At 37.3% G+C, this 19,608-nt stretch overlaps 1 protein-coding gene across 3 annotated transcripts in view; it reads right to left on the reverse strand.

Moving 5' to 3' along the window:
* Positions 1 to 5,247: 5,247 nt before the first annotated feature.
* The window catches only part of LOC124416408 (trithorax group protein osa-like), a 150,753-nt gene continuing 136,392 nt past the window's right edge, over positions 5,248 to 19,608 (reverse strand). For all 3 annotated transcript variants that reach the window (XM_046897431.1, XM_046897432.1, XM_046897433.1), the window contains exons 14-16: positions 11,858 to 11,896; positions 8,517 to 8,714; positions 5,248 to 6,095 (exon numbers count right to left, since the gene is read on the reverse strand). In XM_046897431.1, coding sequence (XP_046753387.1) covers positions 5,827 to 6,095; positions 8,517 to 8,714; positions 11,858 to 11,896 — 506 coding nt within the window. In that variant the 3' untranslated portion in view covers positions 5,248 to 5,826. The remainder of the gene's footprint in view (positions 6,096 to 8,516; positions 8,715 to 11,857; positions 11,897 to 19,608) is intronic.

A 19,608-nucleotide genomic window follows, 5' to 3' on the forward strand; every position in this document is an offset into this window, starting at 1 on the left:
TCATTCGTTATGACTCTCTTCGGGCATTTCTGGCAAAGACGACGCAAGAGGATTACGAGCTGGCACAGTTCGACGTCTGCACGGCTTTTCTCTACGGCGAACTCGAAGAGGACATTTTTATGAAAATTCCCGAGGGCCTTATCGTCGAAGGAAGTGCGGAAGGGCGTGGCGAATATGTGTGCAAATTAAACAAGACGCTCTACGGATTGAAGCAGGCACCCAGGTGCTGGAACTTTAAGTTTACTGAATTTTTAAAGAAATTCAGTTTTTCTCAGGGCAGTGCGGATCAGTGCATATTTAAGGGGTGCGTCGAGGATGAGAATGTTTTCTTGGCGTTGTTTGTCGACGATGGCCTTGTGGCCGCGAAAACGAATCAAGTGCTCAGTGTCGTGTTGAACCACTTAAAGAGTGCGTTCAAGATAACGATCGGTGACGCGTCGCGATTTGTAGGCTTGCAGATCGAACGAAATCGTGTTAAGAAATCGATGTTCGTGCACCAGTCCGAGTATGCTGAAAAAGTGTTAGAAAAGTTTGGTATGCTGAATGCGAAAAGTGTGTGTGTGCCTGCTGATCCTAATGTCACTTTGTATCCGGTAGAGCATGAAAACGAGTGTGAGGATGTGCCGTATAGAGAAGCGGTTGGGTCGCTCATGTTTTTGGCGGTTGTATCTCGTCCCGATATCGCGTTTGCGGTTAATTTAGCCTCGAAGTACCTGAATAAACATAGTCGCGCACACTGGATGGCTGTAAAGAGAATCTTCGCGTATTTAGTCGGAACACGGGGTCGAGGTATACTCTACAAGAGTGGTGGAAACGAACCAGAGCTAGTCGGTTTTTGTGACGCTGATTTTGCGGGCGACATAGAAACGCGTCGATCGACGACCGGGTACGCGTTTATGTTCGCGAACGGGTTAGTTTCGTGGTCGAGCCAGCGGCAGAAAATTGTAACGCTTAGCACCACGGAGTCGGAGTACGTGGCTGCGACAGCTGCTGCACGCGAGGCTGTTTGGCTAAGAAAATTATTCGAGGAGCTCGGTGTGCACGAAAGCAAACCAACGGTAATCTGGATCGACAATCAAAGCGCGATTAAGCTTGCGAAAAATCCAGAGTATCATAAGCGCACAAAACACATAGACATTAAGTTTCATTATGTACGTGAGAAAGTAGCTAGTCGAGACATCGAAGTGAAATATGTTCCTACCGAGGGCCAAAGAGCCGATATATTTACTAAAGCGTTGCCGAGAAAGCAATTTCAGTTATTGTCTAGTTTGTTAGCAATAACGAGTTCTCAAACGGTGAGTGTGTTGGAAAAATGAGTTTATCGAACTCGTATCTCCCGCTCCTGCGTGCGCTCTAAGGGAAAGACGGTTTGAGCTTTTGACGAGAGGAGTGCTGGTGTGGACGGATGTGTGTGGAGCGGTCAGTCTTCCGGCGAATGCGTAAGAGAAACCACGTTATTAATTCAGTATCAATAAAATATTTTTTCTTGAACAAGTTTCATACGGCGTTTATCGTTTACCGATTAATACAAAACCATTCCTTCTCATCCGAAATATCCCAACATATATTCAGTTCCGAACACCCTACGGCAACAAGAAAGCCGAATCTTAGCTGTTGAAAAGTGAATTTATAAACCACGCGCCCCTGATCGTTATCGATTGCTCGAAACAGAATGAATCGCTGAAAACCGGACCGGTGGACATTCGGCTGGAATTTGAAGCAAGCGTAGAACTTCCCCAAAACACCGCAGCCTATTGTACGATCTTGCACGATCGAGCTGTTGACTACAGTCCGATGATTTTTTTCGAACATACAACCTAAAATTCCTGGACTAGCTCGGCTAATTTGTCCTCGAATGCGTTGTCGGATTTTTTTTTCGTAATTTTTCTCGTAAACGGCTGAGAGTTTAATCGTGTCACTTAACTACATCGCACTTCTGGTGAAGTACTAAAATAGGAAAAGACTCATCCAGATGCGGTTCCTGGTTATGGCGGTCTTCCCTTGTTAGTCTAAGCGTGCGTGTGAGTTGAGTGCGAGTGTGCATATGTGTGTGTGAGGGGGGGGGGGGACGTCTGGGGGAAGGTTGCAGTCGATAATGGCAAAACGGATGCAGAAGGTGGTGGTCTCACCTTTGGATTCAGTGGAAACGAAGGGCTCTTCTCTCGTTCTCTTTCTCTCTCTTGCTCTTTCTCTTTCTCTTGAGCTCCCACGCGGCCGGGCCATGCAAGTTCAGAGGTATCCGGGGCGGCTCGGCCTTATTCGGCTCAGTTCCGCTGGTTTGGGGTTTATTGTCACGTGCATGTGGTGGTGCAACGTCATACATTTTTGTCACTACCAAACATCTTTATTAAACTTCCGTTCACATTTCGATTCACACTCCATTTTCGCTAGGGAGGGCATCCGAGGCAATACCCCGGGGCCACCGAGGTAGAGGTAGCCCTCAAAACGAAGGTAAAAAATGAAGTCGTAATATTTTATTATAATCTTATTTGTGATGTTTTGCTTTTTTGTTTTCGTATGAAACGAAAAAGATGCCAGAATGTCATTTTAGCTAATCGAACAGTGTTCTGATATCTTCTATTCCAAATTTTTATTTCAATTTAATATTTTATGTATATTAATTATGATACCAAATATGTATAGTCGGAAATCTGAAATATCTTCCTTGGTTGAATGGTAATTTTAGTTTACAATGAATACAACGCACGAATCGAATAACTTACTGTTTTATTCGGAACAAATTTATGAAGCGTGGAAAGACAGGCTCCAGAAAAATATCTTTCATTATTGAGACAGGAGGTCCAATTTGCGTCCTTGCCCCGGAACCCCTAAATGCCTACTTACGCCCCTGTTCTGTAACCATACAGCCCGAAACCTTGGCACCTCGGACCTAAGGTTACAGAAACATTGGCCGATAATCGAGAGCGTTGTCTGGAGTTAGTTCTGTTTGAAAATCTCAAACTCCACGGCGATGCGACATATATGCATGAATTAATCACCTTTTTCCCGTTTTCCTGTATAAATATTTGTAGGAATTACAGTGACGAAATAAAGAAAAATTCCTACTTCAATGTACGCTATTTGAAGAAAAAAGAAAAATGACATTGTGGAGATTAGGTTCTGCGACTTTAGTTGCGCTCTTAGCGTCTTGATTTTTTGTTTAATTAATTTTGTAATTGCGATTTGCATTGCTTTTCTTTCAATTATAACGCTAGTACGTTAAAATTGTTTCGGTGCTTTCGTTATTCTATTCTGCACTTCCCGCGGCCTGTCTCACGTCCCTCTTCATAATCTTATCTGCCTGAGAGCGATGCGGATAAGCGACGTAAGTAACGTAGTAAGTAACGTTCTATAGAAAAATCGGCGTAGAAATACGCATGCAGACGCCCATATTGCAGTGCAGCCTAATCGTGGCAAATATCACGGCTGTTCAGGTAGTGCGTGCATCAGTAAGGATATAGTACTCTTCTACGACTGGCTCGGATGCAGGAGCGTAGAGTTGATCGCACTATCGGGTATGATACGATAAATACAAACTCCATCCTCTCCGCGTAAGCATATAGCTTCATTTAAAGACACTTGTTGGTAGTAAACTTGCCGAGATGCTGACTGAATTTTACTATTTCAAATCAATATGAATTCGACAAAAAATTGGCTTAAGAGTGTTAAAAATTTTACAGAATGGTAATATTTCACCGGAATCTAATAATGACAGAAAATAAGTGCAAACTGGGTACCATATCCATCATGGGTCCGCGAATTTCCTCAAAGACGTCGAGACTGAGGAAGAGTCGACCAAAAATAGATATCGCGAAGCATTAACCATTATACATGTTACAGATTCAAGAAAATCTTATCCTTGTTACGAACGAGCATTCAGCTCCGTTCTCGCCCGGCTACGGATGACTCACGATCAGTCATTCCTCTGTCGCGTCGGCGAATTCAACCAGCAATCAGAACGAACTTTGCAGATGAATCGGAAGGTGGCTCATTCAATTCGACAAACTAGCAACCAGGTTAAGGAATACGACGCCAAAGGTGGACAGGGCACGATTGCTCAATGGCCCCCATCAAAGTCAAAATTCCACCGTGGCAGGCCGACGGAGCTGACCTGAGGGATCCTAGACAGCTAAGAGTCAGTCAACATCGAGTAGTCAGCCGAGAAAAGTTCTCACCGAGGTCTCTGTACTCCACAAGGGCATTCTTGTCTTGCTGCTAGAAGAAGAACAGAACCACGAGTCACTGGCCCAGGACAGAAGGGAATCACCAACTTATCCGCCTGGACACCGATTGGGCCATACGGTAAATCGTGTACTGAACTCCTTGGCGGCAGGTCTGTAAAAAATGACGGCCAGATTGCAAACCACCTCCGTCCTGACTCACCCACCTAAATTAATCTTCACCTTTGTTCTTTCTCTGTTTTCTTTAAACATTTGTTCTTTCAACCACCACTTGCTCATTGCACATTGTTTTAAGCCCGGTGGGCCAATTGGAAGGCCAAATTGAGCCGTTCTCGCGAAGTGAAAGGACGGGGAAAAATCCAATTAGCCAAATGAACTTTTAGGGTTAGTTTCATGTGTATTTTAAATTTAAAAAAAATTATCTCATATCCAACAATGTATTGGTTTTTTTCTCGTCGTACAACGTTTCGCGAAAACGGCTTAATCTTGGCCGTCTAATTGGCCCGCCGGCCTTAACCATTTATTATCTTCTCTGATATCAAATATTGTAATCCACTTTGAACACTGTATCATCACTCTATGCGAATACACATATTATGTATATATATCTTCATTCAATAAGTTTGTACTAGAAAACATAAATCGAACTTCAGCCCTGGCTACGAACCGCATTCCTGCCAGTGTTTTAAGGGTTGATATCAGGAAGTGGAACTTGAGTCTACAGGTGTGCTTCAGCACTTTGACAAAGCGAATAACGCAAACCAGTATCTTTCAGTCACTCGAGAGGTACTTGTCAAAAATTTTGACACGGACGGTGTCAAGAGACAACTTGATAATAAAATTTCGAGGTTTCTCTTGACTTTTAATTGACGTTAACTTAAATTTCTTATCATCGACTGTAAATCGACAATCTAGAGGGCGTTCATGAACTCACTGTTAGCATGTGATCGACTAATTTCCCTGAATATATTTTTTTCATAACTTATAAACAATTATACATAAAATTAGTTGACTGGATTTTTTTTTCTATTTTCTATTTCTACCAATCTACCAATCTATCATTTTCTACTAACAGTAAGATGAATATGAATCAAACCGCGTGCTGTTTGAGCCACGCGGTGGAAAATAGTATTATAGTAGTTCGTATGACAAGGCTTCACTATTCAGAACAAATTATTCTCATCTGGTAATACTGCAATATTAGCGTTCCAAGCGTTGAGGTATTTTTCCAATTATTTACAAATACACTATATTTTGACTAATAATTCTGGACAGTATCAAGCTATTGTGAAAGAAACAGAGGTAATAATGCTCATGATATCTTATAATATCGGAAAACATTTTTTATGACAACAAAGCATTCAACAAGCGAATCTGTTTTCACCCATATTTTCAGTAAAATTACATTCAAGCAAATTAATTACAGTCGATTTAGCTGAAAAACGTAATTAAAAAAAAAAGTTAACTATAAATAATTTAAATATATATCTAGACTAGTTCCAGGACTTATTCTGGCCATCTGATATAAATCAATTATTGCATTAAAATATACCGCCTCGCGATTTTTGGTATCACAATAATTATCCGTCTATTATAATTGTTTGTAGTTAGTTCATAATTACTAAGATTGAGCACCTTCATGTTCCTAATTCATCCATGGTGGGCATGACATGGATGATTGATAAGATTGAGAGATTGGAACTTGATAGGGTTGCGTATGTCGCATCTGCTGTTGTCGTTGCTGTTGTAGTGGGGGAGGCGGCGGAGGGTTGCAAACAGATTGCATTAACGGCACTGAATTATATGGGGGAGGTTTTGATGTATAATGAGGTACTGGGTGATATTCGGGGCTGGAAAGATGGTCAGTCCCTACATTTTGGCGGCATTGCTGTGATCGGCTTTCTTCTAGTTGATCTGGAAACAAATGTTAAGTATTGCTTGAGCAAACATAAGGATCAGATCTTCTTTGATGCCTTTTAAAATAGCTCTCTTACGAAACAAACTACTAAGATTCAAGTACTTACGACACAAGTAGTAAATTAACCAAATAGTGACTACATACCTAATGTAAGTACCTAGTACAGTACGTAGTCACTATGAAAGGTGCATAACGTTTCCGGTAGTTAATAAACTTCTTACTGATTACAACCACGATGAAAACAAATAAGGCGTGTTCTCGTGCAATTAGTGGACTAGTAATAATATTTAATCATAATATGTACTACTACTACTACCATACAGACATGTGAATTATAAAAGAACGTGGAATGCTTCAGGCCAATTCTTCATTTTATACTCATCGCATGTACTTATAAATTTAAACAAAGAGTATAAAATAAGCCATTCATTTTACCCGCGGTTTTTAAAATACGCATATTCCATAAGTATAAATAAAGTGAAGTCGCGTATGCATGAATAAAGGGTGGAACTGGCAACCGCATATTTTGATTTAAGGGGTCTACCCAACTGATGATTTTCAAAAAATCGTTTTTTTTACATTTTTTGAAAGTATACCTACATATGTAAAAACATTATACTAGAATTTCATAACGATCGGAGCACTCTAACTATATTTTTTTTTACCTTTACCTTGCTACCTGCGCGCTGTCGTCAGGCCCGTTCGGGGATTGAACGGTTTTTTTTCTCGAAACAACGTTTTTATACACCGTGTTGATAAAATCTCCGAAACTACTGAACCGATCCTTATGAAATTGTAACCACATATTCTTCACAACTATAGGACTTGGAATGAATCGTGGGTTTCTTGAAATTTTTTTAATTATATTTTTTTGCACAAAATGGCAAAAAAGAGCGGTCTTTTTCAACTTTTTCGAAAAATGGCCGCTATTTTGTTTATTTTGGAAATATCAAAAATCGTACGAATGATCCCAAGGCCATTAACATGCTGAATCTAAAACTGTTCGATTTTTTGGTTCAAGGTTAACCATCTCCAAGAAATTATCAACACCGCAACCTACGGTACCTTTCTTTTCAGACTGATTTTCAACTACGATTTTCATGTATAAAAAGTAATTAAAATCAATACATTTTTTTTTAAATGTACTTATAAAGCCTAACAAAGCCTATATCAATATTTAAAGTTAAAACTTATTAAAAAGAATCTTGATAAAACCCTCTTTTCGTTCGTCAGTTGAGTAGACCTCTTAAGAACAAAAATCAAATTGTTTCCTTACGACAGCTAAATGATTCCGTATAATCCTATACTACGCTTGAGGTGAATGCAAAATACTTTATTATCATGATATATTTATTTATACTAAGGTGTATGCCCTGATGGTCCCCTGATGGCACGAATACCGTAAATGTTTGAGGAAAGGAAACAGTCCGAAGTCAGGCACGGGCGGCCCATGTAGCGCGCGCTTTGTCGTCGAACACCCGAACTCACGGTGGAGTGAGCGCGCGCTACATGGCTCACATAGGTATGCAAATACTCACGGTATACAGTTAGCGAGTTTAATATTTCGTAACTATAACCTTATTTATTGGATGAACCAATAAGTACAGTTGTAATATGAGTTACCGTGATTTACGATGGCCGTAACTACTCACCAGTAGTATACCACACACTGAATCGAGTTTTATAGCAGTTTTGAAACTGTAGATTTTGCTAACACTAGAGAGTACCACACATTTATGAAGTAATACCAGTAAATGTACATAACGATTGGCCACTTACCAGTATCATACTGCTGCTATTGATATTATTTATACTGATACTGTTTGTTTTTGTGCTACATCAGTAGTGTACTACTAATTGTAAGATAATACTGATTGAGAATAGTGGGGCCGAAGAGCTATGCTAAAAAAATAAAGAAAACATGTGTTGTCAGTTATTGACGTCAATTTGAATGTCATTAATTGGATTATAATTTGAATGTGTATTTTGTTTACACTACCAATTGTAATTTTTTTTACTCTTTCTAAGACGATCCTTTCAAAGGGTTGAATTACCTTAATTCCAAGAGAATGTTTCATTTGGCGCTGTGAGACGATTTAGCCCCGCTCTCTACTTTGCGGTACACCAGCGTACTACTTATGGGTACTCTCCAGTATTTGCGAATTCACGTCTCGAAACTTCCAAGAAATTCGATTTACCATTCACGAGTAACGTAATATTGATTAGTTGTGTATTACTCATCTGTAAGTAATACTGAAATAGTATTACCCTGTTCTACGCTATACTAGTGATAGTCGCCAGTATTCGTAAATTTACAGTCTTAAATCGAATGATGGCGAGATTCTAAATAGTGTTTATCAATAGTCGTGTTTTTAGTTTTACACTAGTCTTTTCTGTACGAGAGTGGCTCCACTTACTTCTAAGAGGCCGGATCTGCGGAGGAGGCATGTTGATCGGTGGAGGTACTGGGTAGAACACATGATGCTCTCCATCTCGAGGTGGCAGTGGAGGTCGTCCCCAAGGAGTTCTCATGTAAGCTTGCCATGGTGCCTGGGGTGGCGGTCCAATAGGAATCATTCCGTCTGATTCAGGAGCAGCATAATTTTGCTCATTTCCTGAACATAGATGAATGATGGGTAAAAAAGAGTAAGTACTACAACGAATTAACTGTCGGTGCGATTATCATTTTCGCCCGACTACAGAAAGGTGGTGAGCATTATGGTTGAATTTTGTGTTCCAATCGCGGAAAAAATGATTCGATCGGATTCGATCTGATTTTTGTTTTTATCCTATCTTGTACAACCACTAACCATATCTAATTTATTGAACCATTTGAATTCATGAATGATATACATATATTTAGTTGAAAAACATATCTATGGATATTCAAATACAATTACAATGAAACCTCAGTTATACGTTCCACACTGGTAAGTTTGTTTCGTTTATACGTTTTCCGAACCTATACTATGTAGGTATTCTATCCTCAACCGTAGTGCTCTGTACAGTTCTATGTTATTACAGCTAATTTTTTTTGTCGAAACCGCTAAATGGTGCATGCGTTTTGATATCTCGAGTACTTGTCTGACGCTGGATAGTGAAGCTTTACATATAAGCCTATCCCTGTCCCAAACACGTTCTGGAAAGTTCAGGTTAGCACCTCGTCTAAAGGAAGGTTCTTTACTCACCGTCATTGGATTAACTTTACCCGGGCGCACGCTGCAGTGACACCCTGTAATTATTAATATCACTCGATTTCACTAGGGGCGAATGCAAATATGACAAAATGGTTATACTTATAATAAAACCGCTGAAAATTATATATTCTTTATTTTGCAATCACGGAGGTTTGAAATGTTTAAGTGTTTCACTTTAGGGTCATTCAAGTGTTAACTAAGACATTTTTTGTAAATCTTTGCATCCTACCCTCAGTGATAATGATTCGTAACGTTACTTGTTTTGCCCAGAACTATTTTTTAACATTAACTGACGCTTTTTGAAAAGTTTATTGGCAAATCGATTGATTACCTAGGAATGGCAGATTTATAGTCACAAACTAATTAATCCATACCAATTATTAAATATTAATTATTATTAATTATGTATACACATTAATATGTTCAGTAGACGTGAATTCATTATTCATTGAGTATTAAATACATTATGGGGGTGACCGGGGTACGACTGATCTCCAAAAAAGTTTTGGAAAAATATAAGTTTTTAAAAATATTGAGATATTATTAGAGGTTTCTTTAATATGTGTTGATTTAAAGTATACAACATTCTTTAAGGACAAAAAAATGTTTTTCAAAGAATAAAAAAAACTTTATTTGATATAAAGGCCATTTGTACCGGAATATAATTCTTTTACGTCAGGCATACTGATATTTTGTTTATTCAATGTAGGTAGAATTAAAGACTGCAGAGTTATTTGAAGAAAATAAAAATAAATTTTTTGTTTTAATTATTTTATTTTAAAGAATTTTATTTTAAATTCAAAGTTATAACAAAATAATGATGACTTTGTTCGAGATGGATCAAAACAACTTGTACCCAGTGCTCAAAAGCCAGAAAAAATAATTAGCGGCATAGGGGGTTCGTCGTGCCCTGGTCTTCCCTATATTGTCTTTTTTCTGAATGCATGTAATAAACATTCTATTTGATAAGATACTATACTATTGAGAAATTCATGCATTATTAACATCTCCTTTTGAAGAATTTCTTTTATTATTGTCAAGCAGGTGGCGTGTTGGCTCTGAGCACGCACTTTGAATTTCTTATGTTAGCTAACGCTTACCTGGAATGTCTCTTACTATAGTGTAACATTTGATAACGTTTCTCTGAATAGCCTAGCCTTGTTTTAGCGTCAGCTAATACTTGAATGGCCCCTTTAACGTTATTCTCACTTGTACGTCAGTATGACCATACCCCTTGAAAAACATATAACTGAAGTTTCACTGCACGTCTATTTAGATCTATGAAGTGATGCCATGATTAAATCTGGTTGGATAGAGACCAAATTTGGAAGCTCATTAAGTTAGCACACTCACTTTCAAAAATTTTTTATTTTCGTTCGAGATTTAATTACTATTTATCTGCGTTTTTTTTTTTGTACATTCGGGATTTTTTTGCTCAAACCTTTACAGCCGAAATTTGTGGTGCTGATACTTTCAAAAAACACATTGACAGGTGGTAAACTGGTGCCAATAGAAAAAAAAGACAACACTATATTTTTTAACTTTTAGTCCAAGAATTAGTTCCAGTCTATATTTTATAAAGACTACTTCTATCTCGACAGTCAACAAATATACTAGCATCTTCCGTCAATAATACTTGTCTTCCGGCACTGGAATTGGATCGATTCAAAAGTACTACTATGTAATAAAGTTGTAACGAAACGGAGAATAGTGACGATCTGACTCTAGAAAGGGGAAACCGCATGTAATACTTTGTATTTTCGTTTGACATCACTTTATGCCGAAACTATTGAACCGGCTTTGCCAATTAGAACAATTCTCAAAGTCTGCAATGTGTTCTTAACGACGTACAGGCGCGAACGTCGAAATCGTGTTAGGTCAATGATAATTTTATTATACAAGTTGTTCTCACTTGTATTTTCAAAACCTCTGTAAAATTTGGAAGTGATTGTCTGAACCACAATGGAGTTATCTTACATCCAAGGTTTCGTGATTTTACACTGAGCCAGTTTACTTAACAGTTTCTTGTAAAAATCATTGAGAAACCATCAAAAATTAAAAATAAAATAACTTTGGTATGATTCAGACAATCGCTTCAAAATTTCACACAGGTATTTAAAATAAAAGTGAGAACAATTTGTATCCTTTTTATTAACCCAAAACGATTTCGACCTGCGCACCTGTACATCCTTAACCAGCTTAGTCAGAATGTGTAACAAACTCTATCGAAACTCAATGAAATGTTTCGAAGTTACATCTGAAAAGTGTTGACAAATATCTTATCAAGTAAAATGAGTGTCGTTAAACAATTATGGACCATTTTTTCAACTTTAAATTTTAATAAAAAGATAAAACTAGTACCTTTCTGCCGTGAAATCGTTATTTGCGAACCTTTCTATATCAATAGTAGCTACTCAAAGTTAACTTAAAAAATAAACATGAAAGTGTGACCACCTCCTTCAAGGCCTCCCACATTCTTTTGTATGAATATTCTTTCCAATGACAAAATTCAAAAGACAACTTTCTCATTCTAAAAAGTATTTATCGAGTAATAGATATACCTTGTCTGAAGACGTTTTTATCGCCACGTCGTTTTTCACCTGATAAACAGAAAATATATCGTCAAAAAAATGCAACAATCTACATTTCGTGGTGAGGACAATCAATAGACTTTAATTTTATAGATAAGCGAACATGTAACTGGAAATCAATTTACGAAGAGAGATTGAAATAATAAATTTCTGCAAATTTTCCCTTTTCCTGAAATCGCTCAGCTCTGGGTAATAACAGTTGGCTGGTTGCTAAAAGTCCATAATAATAGATAAAAATTTTGATTCAATCCTTAAAGCATCGATAAGTGCAGATTTGTATCTCAGCATGCTTTTGAATCCGCTTTCCATATAACTGAATAAATTTAAAAATTAAAATACGCAATGAGCACAGTTAGAGTTGACGTTGCTGGAAGTTTACTGAATTCTGAAATATCAAAAGTATTCACTGTTTGCTTCTAGTGACATTGGTATGAGAGTTGATCTGAAAAGTTTCTCTTCAGTAGCTAAAACGTAATAAAAAAAAATCCAATGGTATAGCTTTACACTTTTTCAAAAATGAAACACTCTACGTGAATGACGATCTGAAAAAGACTGAAAGCAATGTTTTTTTTTAAATATTATTTGTAGCTTAAAAATCTTTAAAATCTTACAACATTCATGAACTGCTCAATAAAAGCTAATCAATTTGACGAGCTGTAACAATCCAACAGTTAATGCATTTAAAAATTAAAGGTCTTCGACATTAATATAAAAAGTTCTGCAGAACCGGCGTGGCATGGAATCTGAAAATAAATAAATTTCCGAGTATCAAATAAGTCGAATCGGTTTCTCGAGTCATGAGCTCCAGATCTGAAAATAAATTGTTAATATATTCATCTTTTTCTAAGGTAAAATCTAGCAGCCCGGGATATAGAGTATGAAACGGTTGATTGTGAAGTACATTGGCCAGAGAGTTCTGAAATATGAATGCACAAAAATCATAATAACAACACAATTTTATGATAGATTTGCTACTCCAATAGTTCCCCTTATTGTGCTAAATTCATTGAGGACGATTAGAAATATGGTAAAAATTCACATACGTAATATTCTATGAATAATTTAGGCACTGAACAAACTAGTGCCGATCAATAAGGTTCGTATAATTATAAGCTAAGCATAAGTATACGGCATAAGAAACGTTTATACAGTCGGACTGGTCTCAGGTGCTTGCTCATGACCGCCTCTAAAAATCTTCAAGTTTAGCCGTACCAAGCTCATTCTAATTAAATGGCTAGACGAGTTTCAGAATAACTTCAGCAAACACGAAAATATTAATGAACAGTTTTGGCAGTTTCTTTGATTTTACCAAAGAGAATATCTAATTGTATAATGAAATGCTGTTACAAAGGCCGTTACGTACCCATTTCAGTATTGATTGGCACTCTCTGCACAGTTTAAAATTTACGCATTATTACTAGATTACACGTATTAAGAATCTGACAAGTTCAATACAGCGATGACAAAAGACTCCTTTGGAGGGAGACCTCTTGAAATATCGAATAATGTTCGAATACATCTCATAGTTATTATTATAGTTCACGTAATTAATTATTTTATTGTTAAGATTCTTTGAAAATTATCAATGTACACTACAGTCTAAGAGTATCGACAGCAGTGCTGGATTCCAGTTCACGGACAGAATTTATGAAAATACTAATTCGGCAAAAAAGAATTCACAAATTTAAGATTCTTCGTTTCGCTTAATATGAGGAATCGTTTGATAGAACAATTTTTCATAGTATTACATTGGCTAACTTACGTAATATGCACTTAGTTTGCTACTGCTATGAAATGGAATGTTGAAAAGCTATATTTAGGCCAGATGTTTGATAATTTTTCATGTTATTGTTATCTAAGAATCAGAATTTGTAATTGCGTAGAAATTCATTGTAGTTCTCTATGAGAACTGAAATTGCACAATTCTAGCTCCTACATTTGACCCCATTTGATTGAAATATTTTCTAACAAATCTCGTTGCATTTAGTTGGAAATAGAGCATTACTAAAAAAAGGTTTTTTAACGATTTTTAAGTGCGACCGTACCTATCACCGAAAAATGGCAAAATATCTTAACCTATGCCTGTGTACAAAGCTATGGCCGAACTGCGAACCGATCTAAGAAGACTACCACAAGCTTTTCAAACTCAGCCACAGTTATCGTTGAAATAGTTAAGGCACGCAAACTTTATAAGACGTTGAACCAAAGAATGCTATCACAATCTGGAAAATTACTGTAACCAAGTCTTGTTCCTTGAGGTAGCTTTTTTTGACAGAAGCTTGAAAACAGAGTGTCAATTATCAAAAAAAAAGACAGCGCCATCGAGAAATATGATAAATTGCATTGAAACGATAAAGACTAGTAGGTCTCACTGCAGGTAAATCTTGCGACCGTGTTTTTCTTTTTAATGCGACGGTGAGCAAATATTAAGCTAAAGTTACTAATGTTACTAACGCTGTTAGCAAATCCAATACCGTCTACTTTGATAAGAAAACCGTGAATACAATTGTTGCAGTCAAGTCCCGGAATGTACCGTAACTATTCTCGTTCAGTAACACTTATTTGTTTCTGTCTCATGTTTTAGTCTCCGAGGAAACATTTTTCCAATACGTTTCCACCAATATGCTCCATTCTATGCTAAAATTTTCTAGAGGTGGCGTAAAGCTACCGGTACATCGTGTCCCCCTGTGCCTTATATAATCAGTATTACCATCTCGCAGCTCAACGCTAGCATGCCACACTGGTATCTCTAAGACGTAAATAAAACGTTACTACTCTGATAGAGGAAGAATTCGTTGCGGATTGCTTGAGATTAGTAGGTAAGATTTTGAGGTTGAACGCGTGAGTTCTCGCTTACAGGGAGAATATCAGACCTCCGTATCACGGATCCTGCTGAAACTTTTGGGGATGTTTTTTTAACCTGAAATATGGACCTTCTGATGTGTACCATTGGGTTGTTTTTTATCCCGAGTAAAATTGATTAAAGTATTAAATGAGTGAAATTCCTTATTGAAAGAAACTTGTTGTATATTTTTCCCTGAAATATTAATTTTCATTATCCTCTGTTAAAATTTGACAACAGGCTCTGTAGTGATTTCAAGGGTAAATGGATATGTATATTTTTATTTCAGATCTATAGTAAAGTATAAACTCCAAATTTTTGACAACCCAATGAATCGGAAATTAAGCAACGATCCAATGGACGGAACTACACATCAGAAGCTCCATATTTCGGACAAATGAAACATCCTTTTTAGTTACAGCAGAATGTATGATTCGGAGGTCTAATAGTTTCTATGTTAGTCACTGAACAGTGTACACTGCAGGTGGAGTGAAGGCCCCAGATACTCTGGTGTGGCATTCATGTAACTTTTCTCAACGAAATTACATTTGACAATTTATAAAAATAACCAAAAATAATCGATTATTTTTCCCGATTATTCGACCGACTCGATTATTTTTCATTCAATCGGTTTTTGTTTTTTACTCCCATCAACGACACAATACAATATCAATTTATGTGAGCAAAGTATTAATTATTATCATTGTTTTACTTACTAATTACCTAATTTATATAATAATAAGTGAAAGATAAATGAATATTTTCACCTGAAATTGAAGAATATTTTGAATGAAACTATAAATTACCAAAAAACTTTTCCGCTATGACTACATACTGATATTTTCAAAATTTGGTTTCATATGCACCATCTCGAAAAAATACGAAATTCTTGAATAATCGATTAATTTTGTCCAATTCAATCGAACCGTGTTCGCTTATTTCTTTGGACTCGATTAATCGATGCATCGAGTATACTTAGCTGAGTGGCCATCGCTAAATTAATTTCCACTTCATTTTCAGCAAACGTTAAATGTGTTTCAGCAATAACATTATTTATGTATTTGAATACTGAATTATATATTTGAATAAATTTTCATCTTGCTTAGTTTGTTTTTCAATAATAAAAGGTATTGGAAATACGAATTTTTGTTTTTTATATCTTAGAATTCGGTACTGAGTCGTGATGTAAATAATTTATCTGGGGTGAATGAGTAGAAAAATAAATGAATAAGCTAATGAACAAGTAAATGAATAACTAAGTAATTAATTGCTATTTTCGGTGATTAAGCAAATTTTTATAATTATCATTACTCTTATATCAACGCGAAATGTTTTATATTATACAGCGCCGTTTCTAGCAGGGGTTCAAGGGGCAGCCACAGTACGGTTTTTAATAGAGCTTTTCAGCATACGTTTTCTCTCACAATCGCACACAAAAATTATCACGTTGACTCTGCATTCTTGGGATCGACTCGCAATCAACCTCACCTGCAAAAATGCCGCAAATCAAAATGGTTCTTTTCCAGCATACAATTGGCTAAAGATTGACAGAGACAGTCAGTCGTATGGTCTCACATACCGGTCTTGCAACGAACGAAAATATCAGTGGTGGGGGTAGGCACGCTTAGTGTCCAAGTTTTTCGATTCTCAAGCCGCCACAACGCGTCGCTAGTGGTACTGGGAAGTGCTTCCCCTTCCCGTCAACTTTAGGGGAACCCAGCGATTTTCGGTGTAGGGTTGACAGCGCATGCGTTACATTTGGATGAACGAGAGACAGAAGCTGCTTTTTCTCTCACGCACACGACATCCCGACACCATCAGCGGACCTTGTGGCATAAATCGAAATAACAAACTGGGACACTAAGCGGGCCTATCCTCACCACGGTCGTTGTAAGATCTGTATGTAAGACCGTGGTCAGTCCTGGGTAAAAATCTGATTGTGAGCGGACAAAGTGGGCTTGAGTGAGCTTGGGGACATGAACAGTATCCGACTTTATCGACTGACAGCGAAAGTGCGCCACGTTGCGGTAGATAAGGTTATGTACCATGGAGATTCCCATCTTTAGCAGTATATCTGACAATGAAACCAGATTATGTGTTGAAGACTACTTTTTAATAGTCGATTTTCTGTAGGTGTACGTGATTGTGGACGCTAGCCTGAAGGTGAGCGTATTATCATTTGGGATTGTGTAACATGCACATAAAGTTTTTGGAGAACAAGATTTTTAGTATGTCTCGATTTCTTGCAGTTCAGCGGTGGCGTATCAATTCTAAGAAATGTACCTCTGCGGACGATATGGATAGTGGATGTAATATGATAGAGAGTGATTTTTTGTCGATGTCTGATAGAATAACGATGTGGATAGTGGATGTAATATGATAGAGAGTAATTTTTTGTCGATGTCTGATAGAATAACTAAGCAGTTGTCTGGGGTGCAATACATAAAACGGAAATCAGTTCAGAAAACAGCGGTAAAAGAGTTTCTGTTCGTGGAGCCCTTAGTACAGGCAACGATTGGCCAGAAGGAAACCGACACACAAAGAAACCACGAGACATGTGAGCGGATCCACGTCGCTTCACTAAAAAAAAAACGTCAAGTCACGGATCTTTGCGCCATTTGGAATATCCGTGGTACTATGTGAAAAAAAAAAAAAATTTCAAGGATTTCGAAATTTTTTCAAAAATGGCGGAGTTCGAGCTATGTAAAGTTTTGTACACCACTGTTGCACTGCTATGTTTGAAAATTCATATCTCCGAAAGTATACATCGGAGCGGACTGATCCTGCAATCATTCTGTTCGTAAAAGAATGCACTTTGATGAAAAAAAAATCATTTGGAAAAAAAAAATTTCTTTCAATATTTTTTTACCGTTTTTTTTTCGATTTCGCTGCTATTTCCGCGGGACTAACAACAATTCATGGAGATAATTTTTTCGGATACCTGTATCCTTCCTCTTTAATCCTAAAAAAAAAAATTGATAGTGAAGTTACCAGGGCCGGAGAAAAAAAATGAAACGTCTCGTCGCGCGTCACCGCGCGCGCCGATCCACGTCAGCGCTACCCCCGCGAACTCGGTGTGTTGCGTATATTATATACGATAAAGTGGAGTTCAATTTGATTTGATGCTCTTCCACTTACCCGGGCTATCCATTCTACGGAAATAGATATTAACGACCCTAGCCCTCGAGTATCCATCCACTGATCATCCTTTCTCGGAGTTATACTGTATACCTGTTCTGAGAATTCCAGTACGGTTATGGTTCGTTGAGCACTCCTGTGCTGCAATTGGGTTTAATTCTATTTCACTCAGTTTGTGTTACATGACTGATAGATTATCTTGCAATATGTTGGTGGCTCTGAGAAGGGCCGATATTTTCAGCGATGATTCGCAGGATAATGCTTAGTAGCCAACCTCTATTTGAAATTAATTTATAATTTGCGTCGAATAAAATTTTTCTGATGCGGAAAATAATTTTGTTTTGATGAGTTTATGAGATACTGGAATGACCGCATGTAATTTTAGAGTGCCACGAACTGTCAAGCCTTTATCGGATCGATTTTGTGAAATAGATTCTTCCGCTTGATGTTCTGCAGACGTACAGTACGCAAAAGATATGTTTTGAAAATAGAAAACCTGCCCAATTATACAGATCCAGCGGTATTTGGATAGGATCGGAATTGCCAATCAGTTGTAAACTCGTACGTGAAGCTAATCTCTTATCAGTTCCACCAACACCATCACACGGCCCTTTTCCATGTGATGTAGCAAAAAAATGCCATTTGGCTTCACATTGAAAGTCTTCAAAGTGATGTGTTATGTTTATGAAATTATTTTTGTTCTTATATTGGGAAGCTGCTCCATCGGAGAAATAAATTATTTTTTCTATAGGAATCGAATTTTGAAACTTCTCTCTCATAAAGTTGATTACCATTTTTTTAAATAAATGAACCGCGAATGTATTATGTTTCAGATGCTCTGAAATTATCACAAAACTAAAATGCCTCAACCGGTCGTCGGCGTAAATTTTATGGTAAACCTCGATTGGATGAATAGTCGCCTGATTAGGTATTGGTCTAGTGAAACCCTTGCGTGGAATCTTGTACAACAAATGCATAATTCTCAGCAAAATCGCATACTACTAAAAATTCACCAACTCTGCAAATTTAGAAACATCGATTTTTTTACCCGGACAACGATCACGGAATAATCGATACAATTCTATCAGATTATTCAACATCAGATGCTTCTGAACCGATATTTTTTCACCATTTCTTTCAACGGTTATGCAGCTTCTTTAACCTGGAGTTATGCGACTGACCTCCTTACTTCGATACATATACATATATACAACACACCGAGTTCGCAGGAGTAGCGCTGACGTGGATCGGCGCGCGCGGTGACGCGCGACAAGACGTTTCATTTTTTTTCTTCGGCCCTGGTAACTTCTCCATCTTTTTTCTTCAGGATTAAAGAGGAAGGATACAGGTATCCGAAAAAAATTATCTCCATGAATTGATAATAGCGATGTCATCAAAAAGTTTTCGGAACTGAAGGCTAGGCGAATGTTTTTCACATAAAAAGACAATAGCCTATTCATAATTCATATGAATACATTCTGATTTTCATGTTTTACTTGTATATAATAATACCAAATATACGATCTCAAAAAATACATATAAATGTAAAACCTACAACGACTATTGTTTTTTAACGTAAAATTCACTCGTGAACATCTGAGTATGGAGGGGGGGGGGGGGGGGGGGGATGAAAGCTGTTGAACTCGGATGGCTATCTACGTAGAAACAGCGCTGATTTTTATATCCTATACGAAAGAAAAAATAAAAAGCTATCGTACAATATTATGACTGACATATTCCT

Source organism: Diprion similis, chromosome 2 (genome assembly GCF_021155765.1).
Source record: "Diprion similis isolate iyDipSimi1 chromosome 2, iyDipSimi1.1, whole genome shotgun sequence".
Classification (NCBI taxonomy): Eukaryota; Metazoa; Arthropoda; class Insecta; order Hymenoptera; family Diprionidae; genus Diprion; species Diprion similis.